This window comes from Lacerta agilis, chromosome 4, assembly GCF_009819535.1.
Source record: "Lacerta agilis isolate rLacAgi1 chromosome 4, rLacAgi1.pri, whole genome shotgun sequence".
Taxonomy (NCBI): Eukaryota; Metazoa; Chordata; class Lepidosauria; order Squamata; family Lacertidae; genus Lacerta; species Lacerta agilis.
This window is the reverse complement of record NC_046315.1, coordinates 24,261,116-24,279,367: the sequence shown is the minus strand read 5'-3', so window position 1 is coordinate 24,279,367 and position 18,252 is coordinate 24,261,116. Positions and strand designations below refer to the sequence as shown.

General features: G+C 42.9%; 1 protein-coding gene across 2 annotated transcripts in view; it reads left to right on the top strand.

Annotated features, from left to right (window-relative positions):
- The window catches only part of FLT3 (fms related receptor tyrosine kinase 3), a 39,137-nt gene that overhangs the window by 2,953 nt on the left and 17,932 nt on the right, over positions 1-18,252 (top strand). For both annotated transcript variants that reach the window (XM_033146417.1, XM_033146418.1), the window contains exons 4-9: positions 1,823-1,943; positions 2,491-2,645; positions 4,415-4,551; positions 5,050-5,203; positions 6,929-7,091; positions 11,352-11,458. In XM_033146417.1, coding sequence (XP_033002308.1) covers positions 1,823-1,943; positions 2,491-2,645; positions 4,415-4,551; positions 5,050-5,203; positions 6,929-7,091; positions 11,352-11,458 — 837 coding nt within the window. The remainder of the gene's footprint in view (positions 1-1,822; positions 1,944-2,490; positions 2,646-4,414; positions 4,552-5,049; positions 5,204-6,928; positions 7,092-11,351; positions 11,459-18,252) is intronic.

The following is an 18,252-nucleotide window of genomic DNA, read 5'->3' as shown; positions in this document are numbered from 1 at the left end:
AGACAAAGGAATGGCTTGATCACAACTTGATGAAGGGTGATAGGGCAGAAACGGGTCCATGTATGGTGTATGCCTAACTCTGAAACAGCAAAACATGTTGGATTCTTCCCCCTGCAGGGATTTTCCCATTCCTTATTTGAATATTTTCCCCTCCCTCTTTCAGTTCTGGTATTGTGTGCTATTTTTCCCATGTCACTCATTTCATTTTAAGCAAGGGTACATCATCTCTCTCAAGAAAAAGCTCTGAGCTGCTCTGGGTCAGTTACATTTTTCAATGGTGGCTGGATTTTTATTCCCGCCCCCCCTTAAGTATCAACCTGATGTGTCATTGTTGTGACTCCTTTAAGCTTCCTGCTTTGAGCCAGATGGGAGGTTTAAGAGTATTGATCAACATTTGCTCTTCATATTTCAATAAAGAAGCGCAGGGGAGACAATTCCCTGTTTTGCTGAGGGTGGGGTTGAAGTGGGATTGAAACTACGTGTAAGGAATCTTTGCTTCCTATATGTTGATTCCATTATCTCTCTCTCTCTCTCTCTCTCTCTCTCTCTCTCTCTCTCTCTCTCTCTCTCTCTCTCTCTTACGTGAAAATTTTCTTCGGAATTTCCAACAGCTTTTAAAGGGAAAATGGTTCAAAAATACAGGGGGACTGTGAAGCTACTACCTGTATAATTCCTTTTATAAAGAGATGTTTGTTTCTTTGTTGGGGAAGGGGAGTAGAAAATGAGACAGAGGGGTCACATATACAACATGCATTTAAAACACTCTTATGCCACTTTAATAGCCATGGCTTCCCCCCCCCCCCAAGAATTCTGGGAATGGTACTTTGTTAAGGGTTGCTGGGAATCATAGGAGCCAACTCTTGGGGCCATGTGTGCTTGGGAACCCACAACAATAAAATTGTGTGGGCCGGGCACCCGCAAAGTCAATGAGAAAAGCCAGCAGGTGATAGCAGTGCCGCCTCTGAGAGAAAAGCAGTTCAGCTGTACCTTCTGCAGCCAGCGAGTGAGGCACCCTTTCCTGGGGTGTGTGGCTTGGATGTGGAGGCACAGCCTCTCTGCCTCTGATTCTGAGCCCCTCCCTGCAGAAAAGGGTGCCTCGCTGGTTGTGGAGAGGAGGAGGAAGAGGAGGATCTGACTAGAGGGAGACAAAATAGAACCCTTTACATCAGTGATGGCCAAACTTGGCCCTCCAGCTGTTTTGGGAATACAACTCCCATCATCCCTAGCTAACAGGACCAGTGGTCAAGGATGATGGGAACTGTAGTCTCAAAACAGCTGGAGGGCCAGATTTCACCACCACTGCTTTACATGAACAAAATGTCTAGCCCTTTTGTGAAAACAGCTAAATAATTTCAGCACCTCAGTATACAGCTGGTGCAGAAACGTTATTAATGTGAATGTGGTTGATAGAGCTTTGTAAATGTTGAAGAACAATGCACATACTGTATATACTGTATATATATTGTGAAATGTGTTTGTTCTGCGTTTGGATGAATCTTAAGGCACCCAGACCAAATTTTCCACGACGGTTCTTGAGATCGCCTTCTAAGTTTGTATATAACTAGGTGCCATTTTGAAACAAGATGGTGGACTGAACCGTTCAAAACTGCATTGATTTCAACCATTGATCTAAAAACTGCACTTTTTTTTTTGGAGGGGGGCTTCTTAGATTTCCTGACCAACACTGGGTACAGGTAAGCAATCATCTGATAAATGAACAATTGATTGATTGATTGATTGATTGATTGATTATAAATAATAAAAGTAAAATGACTTCCATGAATAAATAAATAATAAGGAATTCTTGCATTGTTTTCAATAGAAAGCCCAAGAAAGCCACATTTTATACTAAATATGCATCCAGAAGTTACTGTAAGCTGCCTATCAGAAGGATATCCTAAACTAACTTTTGAATGGTTTTCTTGCAAGATCCCTGATGAAAGGTAGGTCACCTGTTTTGCTAGCAACTTGTCATGGTTTCTTTCTTTTCCTTTCAACTCTGCATTCAGATTGGACATCTTCCTACTGAGATAAGACTGCATATGCACCACAAACATGCAAGATTGATAGGCTATATAAAAGGGGAAATACAGTAATCTGATTCTCCTTTTGTTCTGTAGAATTTCATGTCCAGCCATTGAAGTTGAAAGCTTCTTGTCCCCATCCCTCCTCTTAAAAAAAAACCATTCTGAAATCAAATATGTGTATGTAGTGAGAGGAACCAATGTTTTAGCAAGTGCCTCGCTACTTCTAAAATGTGAGCAGCATACAGATCGAAGAAAAATTCAGAATCCTGTTTTGAACCACCCTTGTCTTAGAATCTCATTCTGCACCTAAATGCCAAGGACCTGCTCCAGATTTCACAGGAGGCTTTTGCAGTTTGGGCCAGCAGGAGCCCATATTTGGAGTCCCCTTGAGTCGTTCTTGAGTCATAATGACAGCAGTCTTATCGGCTTTGAACACGTGGCCTTTCTCCGTTCTGTTTTATAGCTGCAGAAGTTCTAAGGCCGCCCAAAGTGAAGACATGGATGGAATACAACAGGCCCAGCTGAAATTACGAGACAACGAATTGCTCTTTCAACAACATGTGTGGTGTTGTGCAGTTAACGAGTTTGGAAAAGTCTGCACCAAACTCTATACAATAGGTAAAGATACTAATGTGTTTATGCATTTGGACTCTTCAGCCCCTTTATTCATGCTAACAGCACCACCGCTTTAATAAGACCCAGTGTGGTCTTCCCTACACTTGCATAGCAGAGGGAATGTTTCATTAGACACGTTTGTGGAGGGTTTGCCTTCAATATTTCCTTATGAACAGAAGGGATGGGAAACCTGCTGTTGAACTCTGACTCCCCTCAACCCCATTCAGTGTGGTCAGGGATCAAGAATGGTGGGATGCTGCAGACCAGCCACATCTAGAAGGCCAGAGGTTTGCCATCCCTGCTGCACAGGGTTTCTCTTTTTGCTATCTGTCAGTGGAAGAAAAATGCCTGCAGAAATATATAATCAAGTACAAGTTTGGGCAGTCTAAGGATCATTGTAGTTCAACTGCGATCTTTTCTTGTTAAATCAATTTGATCTCTCACCTCCCGTGAGATCTTCAGTTCTTGGTTTTGTGATGCATAGCCAACGCACCACCCAAATCAGCTTTTATACTTCCATTCCAGTCATGGATTTTGATGGTCATAAAACATGAAGCTGCCAATTGAAAGGGTGAAATTGCAGCTTTACTGGTGCAAAGTGTTGCCTGGCATTGTTTCTCTTCAACTGGGGAAGGGCAAGAAGAGAAGACTCTTTGCATGGGGAGGGTCCCTGGTTCAGTCCCTGGCATCCAGCCCATATTTCTATGGGATCTGTGAAAATAATGTCATGTTTTTTGTTGAATGGTTTGTGTTTACGTTCTGTGCAAGATCTCTTTTATTTAAAGTGTTCAAGAAAAAGAATTTAATTATTTAAATGTTTTGGCACACTTCTTCATGACACTATGAGTTGAAGAGGAAAGGAACCCTGATATTTGCAACAATTTAAAATGGTTCCTCCTGCTCCAAGTCACTTACAGGTATAGTCTTAAGTATTGACACTAAGCACTCTAGAATTGGTTAGCTTCCTTCCTTCCTTCCTTCCTTCCTTCCTTCCTTCCTTCCTTCCTTCCTTCCTTCCTTCCTTCCTGGAATCCTATAATGTATTATTTACATTGATGACTGATTAAAAAAAAAAATCATCAACCAGCCCTCCTTACTCTCATGAAAACCTTCTTCTGCCCCTCCCTGGGAACTGCAGATTTTATTTTCATAGAATTGTAGAGTTGGAAAGGGACCCTGAGTGTCATTTAGTCCAACCCCCTGCAATGCTGCAATCTGTTGCCCAACGTGGGGCTCTAACCCACAACCCTGAGATTAAGAGCCTCATGCTCTACCGACTAGGCATGTACACCAGACCAAGGCAGAGCACTAGAACCTGTTCAACTTTCCACTGCCTATATACCTTCAGCAAAAGCAGCCTGAGGCTTTGCCATCAGCTTGGGTCCAAGTGTGTGTGTAAGTGTGCACTTAGGATGACTTTGGGATTTGGAAACTAGTTGATGTAGGTGTGTGTTTAATGCTTGCTGTGTTTAGTTCTGAGGTTGTATTTGTGTTCATTCAAAATTCTATTAGTGGTTTTACTAGGGCCAGATAATTTTGTTCGGGTGCGTTTTCCATTGATTTTGGCGTTCTAAGCTGATTCTGTTTTAATTATCTGCTCTGTTGCTGCTTCACATTAGCAATTAATTGTTGACCATTTTATTGCATTTTGAATGATGTTAGCTACCCTAAGCACTACTTTGGTAAGTGGAAAGAGATAGTAGTAGTAGTAAACTATTATTATTATTATTTGCTGGTATTGTTATTTTATTGGAATTATTTTTATATTTCAGATCTAAGTGTACCAGGAATCCCTATGCAGGAATTCTTTCTTAAAACGGGAGAGCCATTGCTTTTAAGATGTCGTGGTATATCGGGTGATTATAACTTTGGAATGAAGTGGTATTCTGAAAGCAAACAATTGATTCAGGTACCAAGAGGAACCCATTTTCCTGCCAGCACTTATTGTAGCCTTATATTAAAAAAAATACTAACTAAAAAAAATCCCTGTGTATCTCTTGTACCTGTGTAGCTGTTCAGAAAGTGGTGAGAAATCTCACCGCTTTCCAAGTGTCTCCAAAGTTCAGGACCACAGTCAGGGAGAGTTCCCACACTTCTAACTCTTCCTGGTGCCACTTACCAAAATGCCTGCTTGCTAATGTTATTTTGAAGACTCTTGCCTAACTCTGGTTCTGAAATAAGCACCATATTAACGCCATAATATATATATTTTAAAAAACTACTGAGTTGGACCAACCCACTGAAGTTTGATTCAACCCACTGAAAAGCTTATGAGACCTACATTAGTTGTGACTCGCTAAATTCCTATTGATTTCAGTAGACAGTACACAGAGTGCACAGCTCCACACCACAAATGAATGTCACCATCTCTTAAATACTAATTTTTATTTTTTTTAAAAAAAAATAGGACATGTCACTCGAAGGAAGGAAGAATTTGAACTCCAAGAGGGTTAAGACGCAATATGCATTTGTTTCCCCAATGGAAGAACAGAGTCACAGACATTTTAACTGCTCATCCAAAGAACTTGCTGCAAATAAGAGTGCTTTGGTTACAGTTTTAGGTAAGTCACCTGTCATATAAAATGTTTGCGTAGGAACATAGAAAGCTGCTACCTGTTGAACCATGTCTACACCCCATTGAATTTAATGGGGCTTACTTCTGGGTGAGGTTACTATTGCAGCCTTAGATGGTTTATAAAATAAATGCACAGGTACACAGATAGCACCTCCCACACCCTTCATGCTTGTTTCACGTGTGCCTGTTTCACTGCATTTCCCATGATGGAATTTACAACATGAGAATGATGTATAGTCCAGGATATTTTGTTTTTATTTTATGTGTTAATGGCATTTATATGTCACCCAATAAGAGTGTTTTCTGGCTAGCGTGCAAATAATACAATATTTAAAATAATAAAAAATAATCATCATCATATAAAAATCCCGGCATAAAAAATCAGCACAAATATTTCAACCACAGAGAGTTAAATAGCATCAAATAAATATTTGCTGGTCCAGATTGGCTGAGAATCTTTTAGTGCCTTAGCAATACTTGTCTGATTTCAAGCCCTCTAAGAAGGAACTGTGTTGCTCTGACAGAGCAAGTATGCTTGGCACGGAATTAATATTCTGTTGAGGAGTTAAGCACCTATCTTGCGACCTATCAGGTGTTGGTTGCTTCTCAGTTTAGGGTGAAAATTATTGTGCATAAGGGCTAAGGATGCGGTGTGTGTGTGCAGAATTTGATACAGTTCACATTTAAAGGTGAATCTACCCGATTCTCACTTTCTGAAACAAAATGAGAACCAAAACCCAGTCACCCTTCAAAAATCACACTTCTCCAAATCTTGCGATCCAGTTCTCTAGCCAAGTAATATGTACAAAAATGCGTACGCTGGGGCAAAGTTTGCCTAGAAATGCATGTAATCTGGACAATGATGGACGAAAATGCATTATCCCGGGGGGGGGGGGTATGCTTTGCGAAAATGTGCATGTTAGGAGAAATTCATTAAATAAATTACAAACTGATAAGGAAATGTGAAGAACTGATACTGACAGAAAGGAAAATGGACAGATTCCTCCCCTCCCCTCCCCCCAAATGTGAATTTTGACATTTAAAGCAATGTCAAGGGTCAGGCTGCATGAAGGACCATCTCCTCTTACGTGAATCTGTCCATCTGATGAGATTGCCTTCTGTTCCCCTCTTAACCTGTGCCATTTCATTTTGAAGCAAGATTGGTGGCAAAACACGAGAGGGCTTTTTCTGACCACATCCATGCCATACACTTAACGCACATGGCTTGCCCCAAAGAACCCTGGGAAGTATATGTTACCCCAACAGTGCTACAGTTCCCAGCACCCACAACCAACTATGGTTCCCAGGATTCTTTGATGGTAGTAAGGTGCTTTAAATGTGTGGTGTAGATGTGACTTCTGTGGTGGGGCCCTGCATATGCCCCAGTAATTCAGGTTATCTTCCTCTTCATTCCTTTTCTGTTGGTAATTGAAAAACATCCTTTTAAAACAAGCTTTTAATTCCATTCCTGCTGCATGCATTGATTGCTACTGTCAGTTTTTGGGTTTTGGTTTTTTTCTGGAGTTTTTTGCTTTGTTAATTTGTATTTTGAGGATTGGATTATTGTTGCTTTTAGCTTCCTTTTCTTATTTGTAAGCTGCTTTGAGTAACTCCTTTGTGGAATGGAAATGCAGGGTATAAATTATTTCTGAAAACGTTTTCATTTTAAATAAAAATATCACAACATCATTTTGATATATATTTTTAACAGATAAGGGTTTTATCAATTTCACCAACGCAAAGGAAGATTTTGAAGTTGATGTGGCGGAAAAGTGCCTTGAAGTCACACTAATAGCATATCCATCAATTAGATGTATATGGATGTTTTCCCAAATGTCATTTCCTTGTAATCAGACTTACACAGATGTTTACAGGTAATTAACTTCCTTTGAATGTGCTTCTGTTATGTGTAATGACTTGCAGCCACTATTTTCTGCTCCCTTCTGAGTCAACAGGTTTAGAATCATTCTGCGTATTTGTTTCCCGTGTTTTTGTATCTGTATTGCCACAATCTCTGGCTGCCCCAATTAGATAAAAAGGTGGTTGAAAAAGACCCTTGATGGTTCTTGTTTTAGACAAAAATGCACTGCAATCCGCCCCATGCTCTGCTCACCATCTCATGTTGCACATTATATTTCTTCATTTCTTCAGAGTCAATGCAGCAGAAAACTCAGGACATATATAAACCACCATCAATGGTGTCTGCAGGACGTCTTCAGTCTTGTAGTGATCAACTGGCCATATAAGGGACAAGAGGATCTTTTCATTATTCTAGTCTCAAGCTGTATATATCTTGCTTTAGTACCCCCACCCCACCCGCCCCAAAATCAATTGACCCGTTGAGGAGACACTATCATCATCATCATCATCCCCTCCCACAAACACATTTAAAAGACCGTAGAATGTTAACCAGCTGAAGGTCTTGTTATAGAGAAATGCTTTTTGCCTGGCACCTAAAGATTTGTAACAAAGGCTGTGCTTGCTCTATACTGGATCCAAAGCTGTGACTAATGTGCGTAAATCCATGGTAGAGCATCTTCTTTGGATGCAGAAAGGTCCTGGTCCAATCCCCAGCATATCCAGGTAGGGCTACCTGGAGGGCCCTGTCTGAAACCCTGGAGAGCTGCTGAAAGTCAGTGCGGACAGTGCTGAGCTCGGTGGACCAATGGTCTGATTCAGTATAGGGTAGCTTCCTAAATACTATTCAAAGAACAATATGAATATTCACTGTGATGGTTGCGCTGTCTCCCATCTTCAACTATAAATCCATAGGAACAGCACAGACCACCTGAGTGAAGCTCGCAAACTACTGGTGGTTCACGGACCACAGTTTGAGAGCCCATGGTCTATGACAAGGGTGGCCAACTCCCAAGAGACTGTGGTCTACTCACAGAGTTAAAAACTGGCAGTGATCTACCCCCTTTTGGGGGTTCAGGTCCAAGTTCTTGAGCTTTTTTTAGGGAGGAGAGCCCCGTTTTTTTGGGGGGGGGGAGTTCAGGTTGAAAGTTGTTAAGCTTCTTTGGTGGAGCCAGTGATCTACCTGTTGATCTACCACAGACGTCCAGTTATCTACAGGTGATCATGATCTACCTGTTGGACATGCCTGGTCTACGATGATTGACCAAATCCCTATAGGGTTTCAAGAAACTTCAGGGTTTCAGGGTCTTCTCCCAGCCATCCCTGGAGATGCCTAGGATTGAACTTATGCAAAGCAAAATTTCTGAGCCCTCCGAGCACAGATCTTCTGGGATGGGGGACAGAAGCCATTTCCCTACTCAGAATTGCCCAATGCCCCAGCTGCAGTTCTTCCCAATGGATAAAAGAGGACCTTTATCTTTTCCCTCCTAGGGAGAAAAGTGGCTAGGAAGGGAGGGGAGATGCCAAGCAGATCAATAGTTGCTCTCCCTCTCCAGTTTTCTGCTCTGCCTGAAGCCAAATGGAAAGTAAATTTCCACACAGCACTCTCTTTTTGGGCTGTTGATTTCAGGCCACACCACAATGACTCCAATCCACCTACAACTTCCTCTAAGCTTTTCCAGAAAATGTTCTTAGTGCCCTTTGGTTTTTCTGTTCCCTCTTTGTAAAATAGAAGGTATCTCTCCGCTCACTTTCACTTCCCCAGAATTAAACCAAAAACGTATCAATGTCTATTGCAAGCCTTCCTTTATTTTCAAGCAGGTTGGCTGAAACTCCTGCACTGAATCGGTTTCATGAAACTGAAATTCATGTATAAATGCTACTTGATTCCCTACAATTTATTAACCTTTTACGTATACTAGCCATTTGTTACATCGGAGCCCAATTATCTGTCACATCAGCCTCCCCCAACCTCCAGATGTTGGACTACAACTGCCACCATCCTATACTGGCTGGGGATGAGGAGTTTTGTAGTCTGAAACATCTGCAGGGCACAGAGGTGGGTAAGGCTGCCTTCCATCAGTCATACTTTTCTATTTTTAAAAAGGAGCTTGCTTCAATCGGCCACTTTTATTTTGAACTGCAAGGGAAGTGGGTGGGTGGGAGAGTTTTGAGACTAGTGGGTGGGTGGGTGGGTGAGAGGGGAGAGGAATTTGGAGGTTGCAATATTGGCGTCTTATGTAAGATGAAAATCATGAGTCACTGAGATCCGTTTCCCAAAGACTCCCTGCTTGAAACCCTGCAGAGCTGCTGCCAGTTCGTGTAGACAGTACTGGGATAATTGGAGCAGTGATCTGACTTGGTGGTCAGACACCTTCCTATGTTCCTAAATCACTGGCAACATTTGTTAATTACAATTTTTGAAATATTTATTGCAATTAACTATCATGTTACAGTATCTGTATTTGTGTCTGTTCTGCATTGAAACTGAGTAGTATTATATGTCTTCTTTCTCTTCCTCTGTAAAGTACAAAACAGCTATTTATAAAATATGACGCAGGGTGAGATTCTGTAGCGGTGCCCAAAGTTGCCGGATAAGAAAACATAAACACTGGCACCTCGGCCCTTGAGCATCACTCACCACCAGTAACGGAGGGATGTTTCTCCCTGTTTGTTGTTGTTTTTCAGGATGTCTGTAACATACTTAGATTTATTTCTGGTCCATTGCAGAAATGAATAATGTCTCTGAAAGTTGCTGTTGCAGGATACACTGAGTAGCTGAAGGAGGGGTTTCCCCATCACTGAGCTCATAAATGTTATTTGTGCAGAATGTTTTTAAAATGTTGCCATTCTAAAGGATGCTTTGAAGTCATTTTTGCCCATCTGCCCAAGGCAGCCCTTCCACAGCCAGATTTCTTTTTCTTTAAGAGGAACAGGTTCCTCTGGTACTGTTGTGTGCTTAAACACTATTTTTGAAGTAGCAGGTATACAATTATGTATACAGTACAGCCATTCTTCCCTGGGAATCGTGGCTGTGATAAGGAGGTGATCTCTGGCAGGTGCCTTCCAAAGCCAGCTTTCCCTTGCTTCAAATGGAATCATGCTGGAAGGTTGCAGAACCAGCTTTTCAGAGCTCGCTCCATGGCAGAGAAGGGCATCTGGTAAGGGCACTTTCAAAGGGATTTAAATATGTGACATTGCCGCTGCAGTTGCCGAGCAACACAGAGCTCCCTATATGTTGTTGGAACTATGAACACTGGACCACCCTCTAAGAACAAGAGGCTGGACCAGGTGGGCCTTGGGCCTGATCCTACAGGGCTCTTTGCAGTGGCGGACCTACATTTTTGGGGTCCTGAAGCTTGGACGGTCATGGGGGCCCCTTCACAACCAGCAACAAGGTCAGGGTAACCACTGTTATCATCCTCCATGGCAGATCACCACATCTTGACAACATCTGTGCTACTGACTCTCAAACTTTGGGGTTGTTAAAATATAGACAGCAAAAAATTAATCAATTTGAGTCGGGCAACGCAAATTGGGTCTATTAGACCCAACATTTTTAAGCAATGTAGATTAAAGTCACCTCTGGGGCCTCTCTGGGATTAGGGGCCCTGAAGCATAAGCTTCATTAGTTTCATCGTTGACCTGTCCCTGCTTCTTTGTATGGCTGGGACTGGTGAGAGCTGGACTCCACCAATATATTGAGGATCACAGGGTCCCCTGCCCTATCTTTGCCCCAGAAGTACTGTGTGGTTGTTCTTACTTGGCTAGAAAACCCCTAACCTTAGTAGAATGGGCACTGATTCCAAAGGAATTTCTTCTGTTAGTTGAGGCAGTAGCTGGTGGTGGCATGGTAGAGTGGAGTCACTTACCTGACCTCCTGGCAGATGAGCTGTTGCTGCTTACAGGGAGTTGTTGCTGCTTACAGTGCAAATGTACCACAGAGCCAATCTAGTGCTCCTACTCATGCATATTCACTGTGCCCCCTCCTTCTCCTTCCGATAAGCAGCAGTGACTCACCTGCTTGGAGGTCTCTGGCCTACCATGCTGGCTGCTACTGAGTGGATGAACCTCTTTCCAGAACTAATGCCTTCAAGGTGAGGGCACCATTCCTATTCATGGAAGAACTATGTAGCTTGGCCACGATGCTATATTGGGTTCTCATTCTTTGATAGCTGCCTGGTTTGGTTTAAAAACAACAACCACCTTTTAAATTGCAAATGCATATGGATACATGCTTGAGTGACTCTTCCTTCCTTCCTTCCTTTGTGAAACAGCATCTCTTCAAAATTCTGTGACCATAAGGACAAACCAGGGGAATATGTGTTCTACGCAGAAAATGACGATTTGTCTGTGAGCAGGACATTAAAACTCTACGTGAAAAGTGAGTTTAAAAGAGAGAGGGAGGGAGAGAACAGATTGGAAATGCTTGCCTTCATGCTGCTGTTGCTTGTTTGTTCTTCTTGCGAGGGTTGGGAGACAAACACAATTCAGTTTGCATTTAAAGCTAAACCCACCTTGATCTCACTTCATGAAAGCAAAAACACAGCCATTCTCTGAAATTTGCACTTTCTCTGAATTTTGCAATGCCATTCTCCAACCACGTAGTGCGTACAAAAATGTATTATGCAGGTTAAAGTGTGAAAATAACAAAAAGTGGGGGGAAGTGCATTGCGTTATGGGAAATTGCTCTGCAGAAATGTGAATACTTAACCAACTACAGTTCCCAAGATTTCCAGAGGAAGCCTTGTGCTTTAAATGTACATTGTGTATGCAGCCCAAGAGAGGCCTGGCTCAAGGATAGAGATACCCTCACCCGTAGCCTTGTGTCACATACCCTCCAATACTTTGAAGCCAAAATCTGGGACACAAAATCTTCCCATTCTTTTTTTATCATGAGAGCATGGCGGCCATTTTGGTTGCCATGATATCATGCAATTTCATGCTGTAGCTCCCCCCACCCAACAAAAGCACTTTTGGGGGGACGGCACCCAAAAATGTGTTTTTTGGGGCACCATGTGAGATTATAGTCCCCAAAAAGCACTTTTTTGGGGGGGGAATTGTTCCACAAATTCACACAAGATCACAGCACCCAAAACAGCTACCTTTCCCTCATGATAAAAATCAGGATGTTCTGGTTTTTCCAGGACACTTGCAGCATATGTCATGTCCAATTAAAGAATCTCTCATTGCTGGGTTGTGGAAGACAAAATGGCTGGAACCTGGGTAAACAACTGCTAGTCCATATAGACAATTCATGAGTTTGATGGACCAATGGCCTGATTTGTGTTTAATCTGCTTGTCCTAATATTTTGCCCTGTATTTGCACCCAAGACTGAGACAAGAACAAATACCGCCTCCTGCTTTTTATTTCATGTTTGTATTTCCTCTCCCATAATAGAATACCTAGAAGCCTGCTCCTTTCTAAAAAAAAAACATAGCTTGTTTCTGAGGCCAAATCCAGACTGCCACTGTTTCTGGGTGGGATTCAATCCCATGCCAGCGGATTAAAGTCACACAGTTAAAATGGATTTGTGAGGTTTTGTGCAACATTCCCGTTTCCCATCCCCAGTCAGACTTTTTGCTATAAGGAAAATGATGGAGGAAACGCACTGGAAAATGTGGGATAAAACTTACTGTGGCACAATGTAATCTAACCTCCCCACTAACAAAACAGAATAAATGCTTATTAAATAGCCGGTTTCATCTAATCTCCTTGAAAGCAGATCAAGCTGAATGCTGAGCAACAGGGCATCTGAAAGCGCCTTAAGGAATTGTGCATTTAAAGTCGATTAGTTATGTATTTGGTTAAAAAAAAAAGGTAACAGACTCCTGGATGGTTAGGTCCAGTAGAATTTGACTATAGGGTATGGAGTTCGTCTCCACTTTCAGGCCAAGAGCCAGCGTTTTTCCGCAGACAGCTTTTCTGGGTCATGTGGTCAGCATGACTAAACCGCTTCTGGTGCACAGAACATGGTGACAAGTGCCAGAGCACATGGAAATGCTGTTTACCTTCCTGCTGCAGCGGTACCTATTTATCTACTTGTGCTGGTATGCCTTTGAACTGCTAGGTTGGCAGAAGCTGGAACAGAGCAATGGGAGCTCACCCCGTTGTGCGGATTCAAACTGCCAACCTTACGATCGGCAAGCCCAAGAAGCTTGGTGGTTTAGACCACAGCCCCACCCGTGTCCTGCAGGTCATGTATTTATGGGGAGGTTCAAAGTATAGGGAGTCTTGTTCTGATGAAGTTCAGGAATTCTTGTTCTAAAGTGCTCTGTGCTGTTTTGCTGTATCTTTTGCAGGGAAGCCTGTTTTAAAAATGTACAAGACATCAACTCAGATATCTTGCGCCGCTGAGAGCAGGCCTGCAGCATCTTGGGTCTGGAGACAGTGTCCTGACAAGAAAACAAAGTAAATAAAGATGTTGATGGCCCTTTCCATGGATGTTAGTGGCTGCATTTTTAAAAGCAGCTGAGATGCTGTGGTGTGGTTTAAGATTCTGCAAGAAGTTCTGTTTGTGGCACCAGCAAAGATCCCTTTCATCCAAGCTCCCCATTTACCTGTGCTACACCTGACATCATATATGGTTTCCCACTCTTGTTCCAGACCATAGTAGGTTTATCTAAACACATCTGTTAAATACAAATGATCTGTGAGCTAAAAAAGCTAAGTGATCAGCTTCTCCATTCCTACACTGAAAGAATATTAAGATATATGCAGCACACACTTCTGATGGTGCCCTTGACTTTCTAGATGTTTGGGTTAAACATTGTGTATTGGGGGGTGGGGGGGGTTGTGTTATATTGTAAATAAGATTCCAATAAAATTTAAAAAACAGATGTTTGGGTAAACAATGAAAAATGTAAATGGCTCTCTTCTCCCCACAGTTGCACAGAAATCACAGGTGGAATATCAAACAACACGTATGACGGAAATACTTTTGGTTTCCAGATTGTAAACAGCACTTTAGATCTATCGGAAGTAGAAGACAGATTTTACGTAGAGTGCTGTGCCAACAATTCAGTGGGCTTTGACTGTGAAACAAGCTTAATTGAAAAAGGTATTGTACGGAGGTGCCTGTAAAGATGGGTTTGGCAGTCTGTGTAAGGAGGAATAGCCAATGTGGTGCCCTCCAGATGTTTTTGAATTGCAACTCCCATTAGCTTCAGCCAGAATGGTGAATGGATGATGGGAACTGTAGCCCAATAACATCTGTGGCATGTTGTGGGAAAGGGGAGAGGTTTGCACTTTCTCAGGCAATTGGCAAGAATTGCTTATATGCAACAGCTGGATTTTAGAGCCCCAAAGAGATCTGCCCACATGGAACTTTGAACAAGCTGCATTTTTACTAACCTGACTTTGAATTTCAGTTGAGTTTTCAAAACCCAAGTCCTTTGCCTCTGATTCCATGATGTGCTGGATCCATGGGAACACCACCTTTGGGTTGCTGAGTTGTATCTTGTCTCCCCACCATCTTCTTATTGTGCTAATTCCTTCATGGTAAACCATAAGACAAGTCACAGTTTCCATTTTACAAGTGGGGAACTGAGGCTAGAAGATAGTGGTTAGACCAAGGCTTCACAGTGATACCATGGAAGCGGTGGTTGGGACTCACTTAAACCTGGATCTCTTCAATTTAAATATAAATGATTGTTCAACTGGGAACACACTGACCTCTAAAGAATAATATTGTGCTCACCAAAAAAGGAAGCACGACAGGTTTTAATCTGTCTCATTTATGGGTATTGAGAGCCAGTGTGGTGTAGTGGTTAAGAGTGGTAGACTCGTAATATGGTGAACCGGGTTTGCATCTCCGCTCCTCCACATGCAGCTGCTGGGTGACCTTGGGCTAGTCACACTTCCTTGAAGTCGCTCAGCCTCACTCACCTCACAGAGTGTTTGTTGTGGGGGAGGAAGGGGGAGGAAAATGTTGGCCGCTTTGAGACTCCTTCGGGTAGTGATAAAGCGGGATATCAAATCCAAACTCTTCTTCTTCTATTGTGTGGTGGTTTGTTTTAATGTTGCTAGAAATTAGCTTGTTTCTATGAATGACTTCAACATCCTTCTACTTGCTCTGTGGGAGCCACGTTATAATGCAAAGCATGGGTTCCATGCTAAATTCCATGGTATGTAAAAATATATTAAATGTTTGTAACTTCAGAAATGAGTCCTGTGGCACCCTGAAGACCAACATATCTATTGTGGCATGAGCTTTTGTAGATAAGACCATGTTTCATCACATGCGCAAAGTCATTTTATCTTTAACAACACAATGAAATGTTTAATAATCCACCTCTCTTCAAATTGCAGGAGAACATCCCCTGTCCGATAACGTTGCATTATATGCAACTGCTGGATTCTGCTTTTCGGTCATTGCCGTGTTGTGCGCCTTAATTTGCCAAAACTACAAAAAGGTTAACAGCTGACCCCGATGTCTGTCTTTTCCACTTTGCTCTGTTACCTTGAATGTCCTTTTCACTATTCCTCTTTTCTCCTTCCCTGTAGCAATCGAGATACAAAAGCCAGCTGCAGATGATACAGATGGTTGGACCTTCTTATAACGAATACATCTACGTGGATTTCAGCGAGGTCGAGTATGAGCTCAAGTGGGAGTTTCCCAGAGAAAATCTGGAGTTTGGTGAGTTTGGGGGCACTGATCATAAGATTAGCAAGCGCGCCACCAAACTGCAAGATGAGGAGGACATGTTCATTTCCCTTTTTCTTGCAGGGCAAGAACTTGGTTCCGGTGCTTTTGGGAAAGTGGTGAATGCCACAGCATATGGAATTAGTGAAACGGGAGTGTCTGTCCAAGTTGCAGTCAAGATGCTAAAAGGTAGCCTATCCATGTATATTGTAATGCAGGGATGAGGAATCTGTGGCCCACCAAATGTGATTGGACTCCTTTATAACTGACTATTGGCTGTGTTTGCTGGGGAGGATGGGAGCTGGAGTCATAGAATCATAGAATTTTAGTGTTGGAACGGACCCCAAGGATCATTTGTCCAGCCCCCTGCAATGCAGGAATCTCAACTAAAGCATCCAGGGCAGATTGCCATCCAACCTCTCCTCAAAAACCTCCAAGGAAGGAGAGTCCACAACCTCGCTAGGGAATTTGTTCCACTAACAATTCTCCCTGTCAGAAAGTTTTTCCATATGTTTAGTTGGAATCTCCTTTCTTGTATCTTGAAGCCATTGGTTCAAGTCCTACCCTCCAGAGCAGGAGAAAACAAGCATGCTCACTCCTCCATGTGACAGCCCTTGAGATATTTGAAGATGGCTATCATATCTCCTCTCAGTCTCATCAAAATTATATATATATAATTATATATATATTTCTCCCTCTCAGTTTGTGACGGGCCCAAGGTCACCCAGTGAGTTTTCTGGCTGAGTGGGGATTTGAACTCTGCTCTCCCAGGTCCTAGCCTAGCACTCTAACCACTACACCACATTGGCTCTCATCTGGAGGCCCACAAGTTTCACACTCCTGCTATTAAGACTGTAAACTGTTCTTGATTTTGGGGGGATCCTATCTTCAATTTGGTGTCTGGGATGCTTGTCTGGAAGCACGATCAAGGCAGAGCAGGCCAACCCAACCGCCATTCACAGTGAAGAGGCGAGGCAAGGTGACGAGGGTCGTTAGGTCACTTGGTCTGACATCAGCTTCCTCTGTAGAGCAAATTGCTCAGGCTGAGGAAACAGAATCTAGGGATTTAGAAACGTCAAGTGAAAGTCCTGTTGGTGCCCTGGCTTGCATTGCCTGGCAACTGCTGAGTCAGCAAGCCGCAGGATCTGCTTCTGACCCAGCTGCATTGGCGACACCCAAGCGGAGCAGATCTCTGGCAAACAGCTCCCTCTTCTGACAACTTGCTGTGGTGGCACAGAGAGAAAAGCACTTGAGTCGGACTCTGAAAGATGCCCAACCCTGTTGCCTTGTAGTGAGCCCCTGCATGAGTGCTTAACTGTACTTAAAAACACAAGAAGAGCCAGACTGGCTCCAGCCAAAGGCCCATCTAGTCCAGCATCTTGTTCTCATAGTGGTCAACCAGATGCATCTGAGAAGACCAAAAGCAAAACCGAAGCACAACAACACTCTCCCCTTTTATGATTCCCTGCAACTGGTATTCTAGAGGCATGATGCCTCTGGCAGTGGAGGTAGATACATAGCTAGCGATTAGCATTTTAAAACATCTGCAGACTCTGATTTTTCTCCTATGAGTTAATGCACATTCATTTTGTTGTTTGCAATCCAAGGTTTCTGGTGACGTGCCTTCCCTCTGGTTAGCGCTCTCTTTGCTGTAGGACTATTATGTGTGATGTAGCTGTGTCACAGTTGTGAGTAGGTGGTCCTGTGTCAGAGAACAGTCCTCTATTTGAAAGAGTCCTCTGTCTGAAGAGCTGCCTAGTCCAAAGTTTAAATTGCTTCTAGTTTTCAAAACATGGTGTTGATTCTAAGGATGACATCAGCACCGAAGCAAAGAAACCATGAAAATGTGAATTATTTTTGTGCTTTGATTTGTGGAACATCAAGCAAAAGTCCCTGGATATCTGACTTCATGTCCCACAGAAGCCAGGGATGTTTTTTCAGACCTATGCTGGCCATTATGGCTGCATACACAACATGCATTTAAATCACAGTTAAAGTACACACAGTTAAAGTGCGTTTCCTGGGAAATGTTCCTTATATTTATTCCTACGAACAGCAAAGAAAGTCCCATTCCATGGAGGCTGCTCCATTAAGGTGAATGGGGCATTGCCCCACCAAGGACAATCTGCCCTCAGTCAGCCCCCCACCCCTTACTTCCAACCAATCCAGGGAATGTCACTGGCTGGCTGTCAACTCTGCCTCATTAGCCTCAGTGTTGCCTTTGTATAACTCATCAGGGAGGAGATTCAGGTTGCCTCTGCCTATCGTTGCCTCTGACTTCACCAGCCATTGCTTTTGGCTTCATTTCCTGTTGGCTGCTCTGGTCTTCTGCTCCACCAATCCCAGTGGGCACCAGCCTCCCCTGGCCCCGTTGACTTCACTTTCAAGTAACCATTCATAGGGCTGAGCTCTTGGAGGAAATGGATGCCCATTCTGCTTTCCATGCATTGAACTGATCTCCATCTACTACGATACCAAATTACTTTACTGCCTCTGCTGCTACAGCTAAAGTCGACCTATGCAGTGGTCTTAA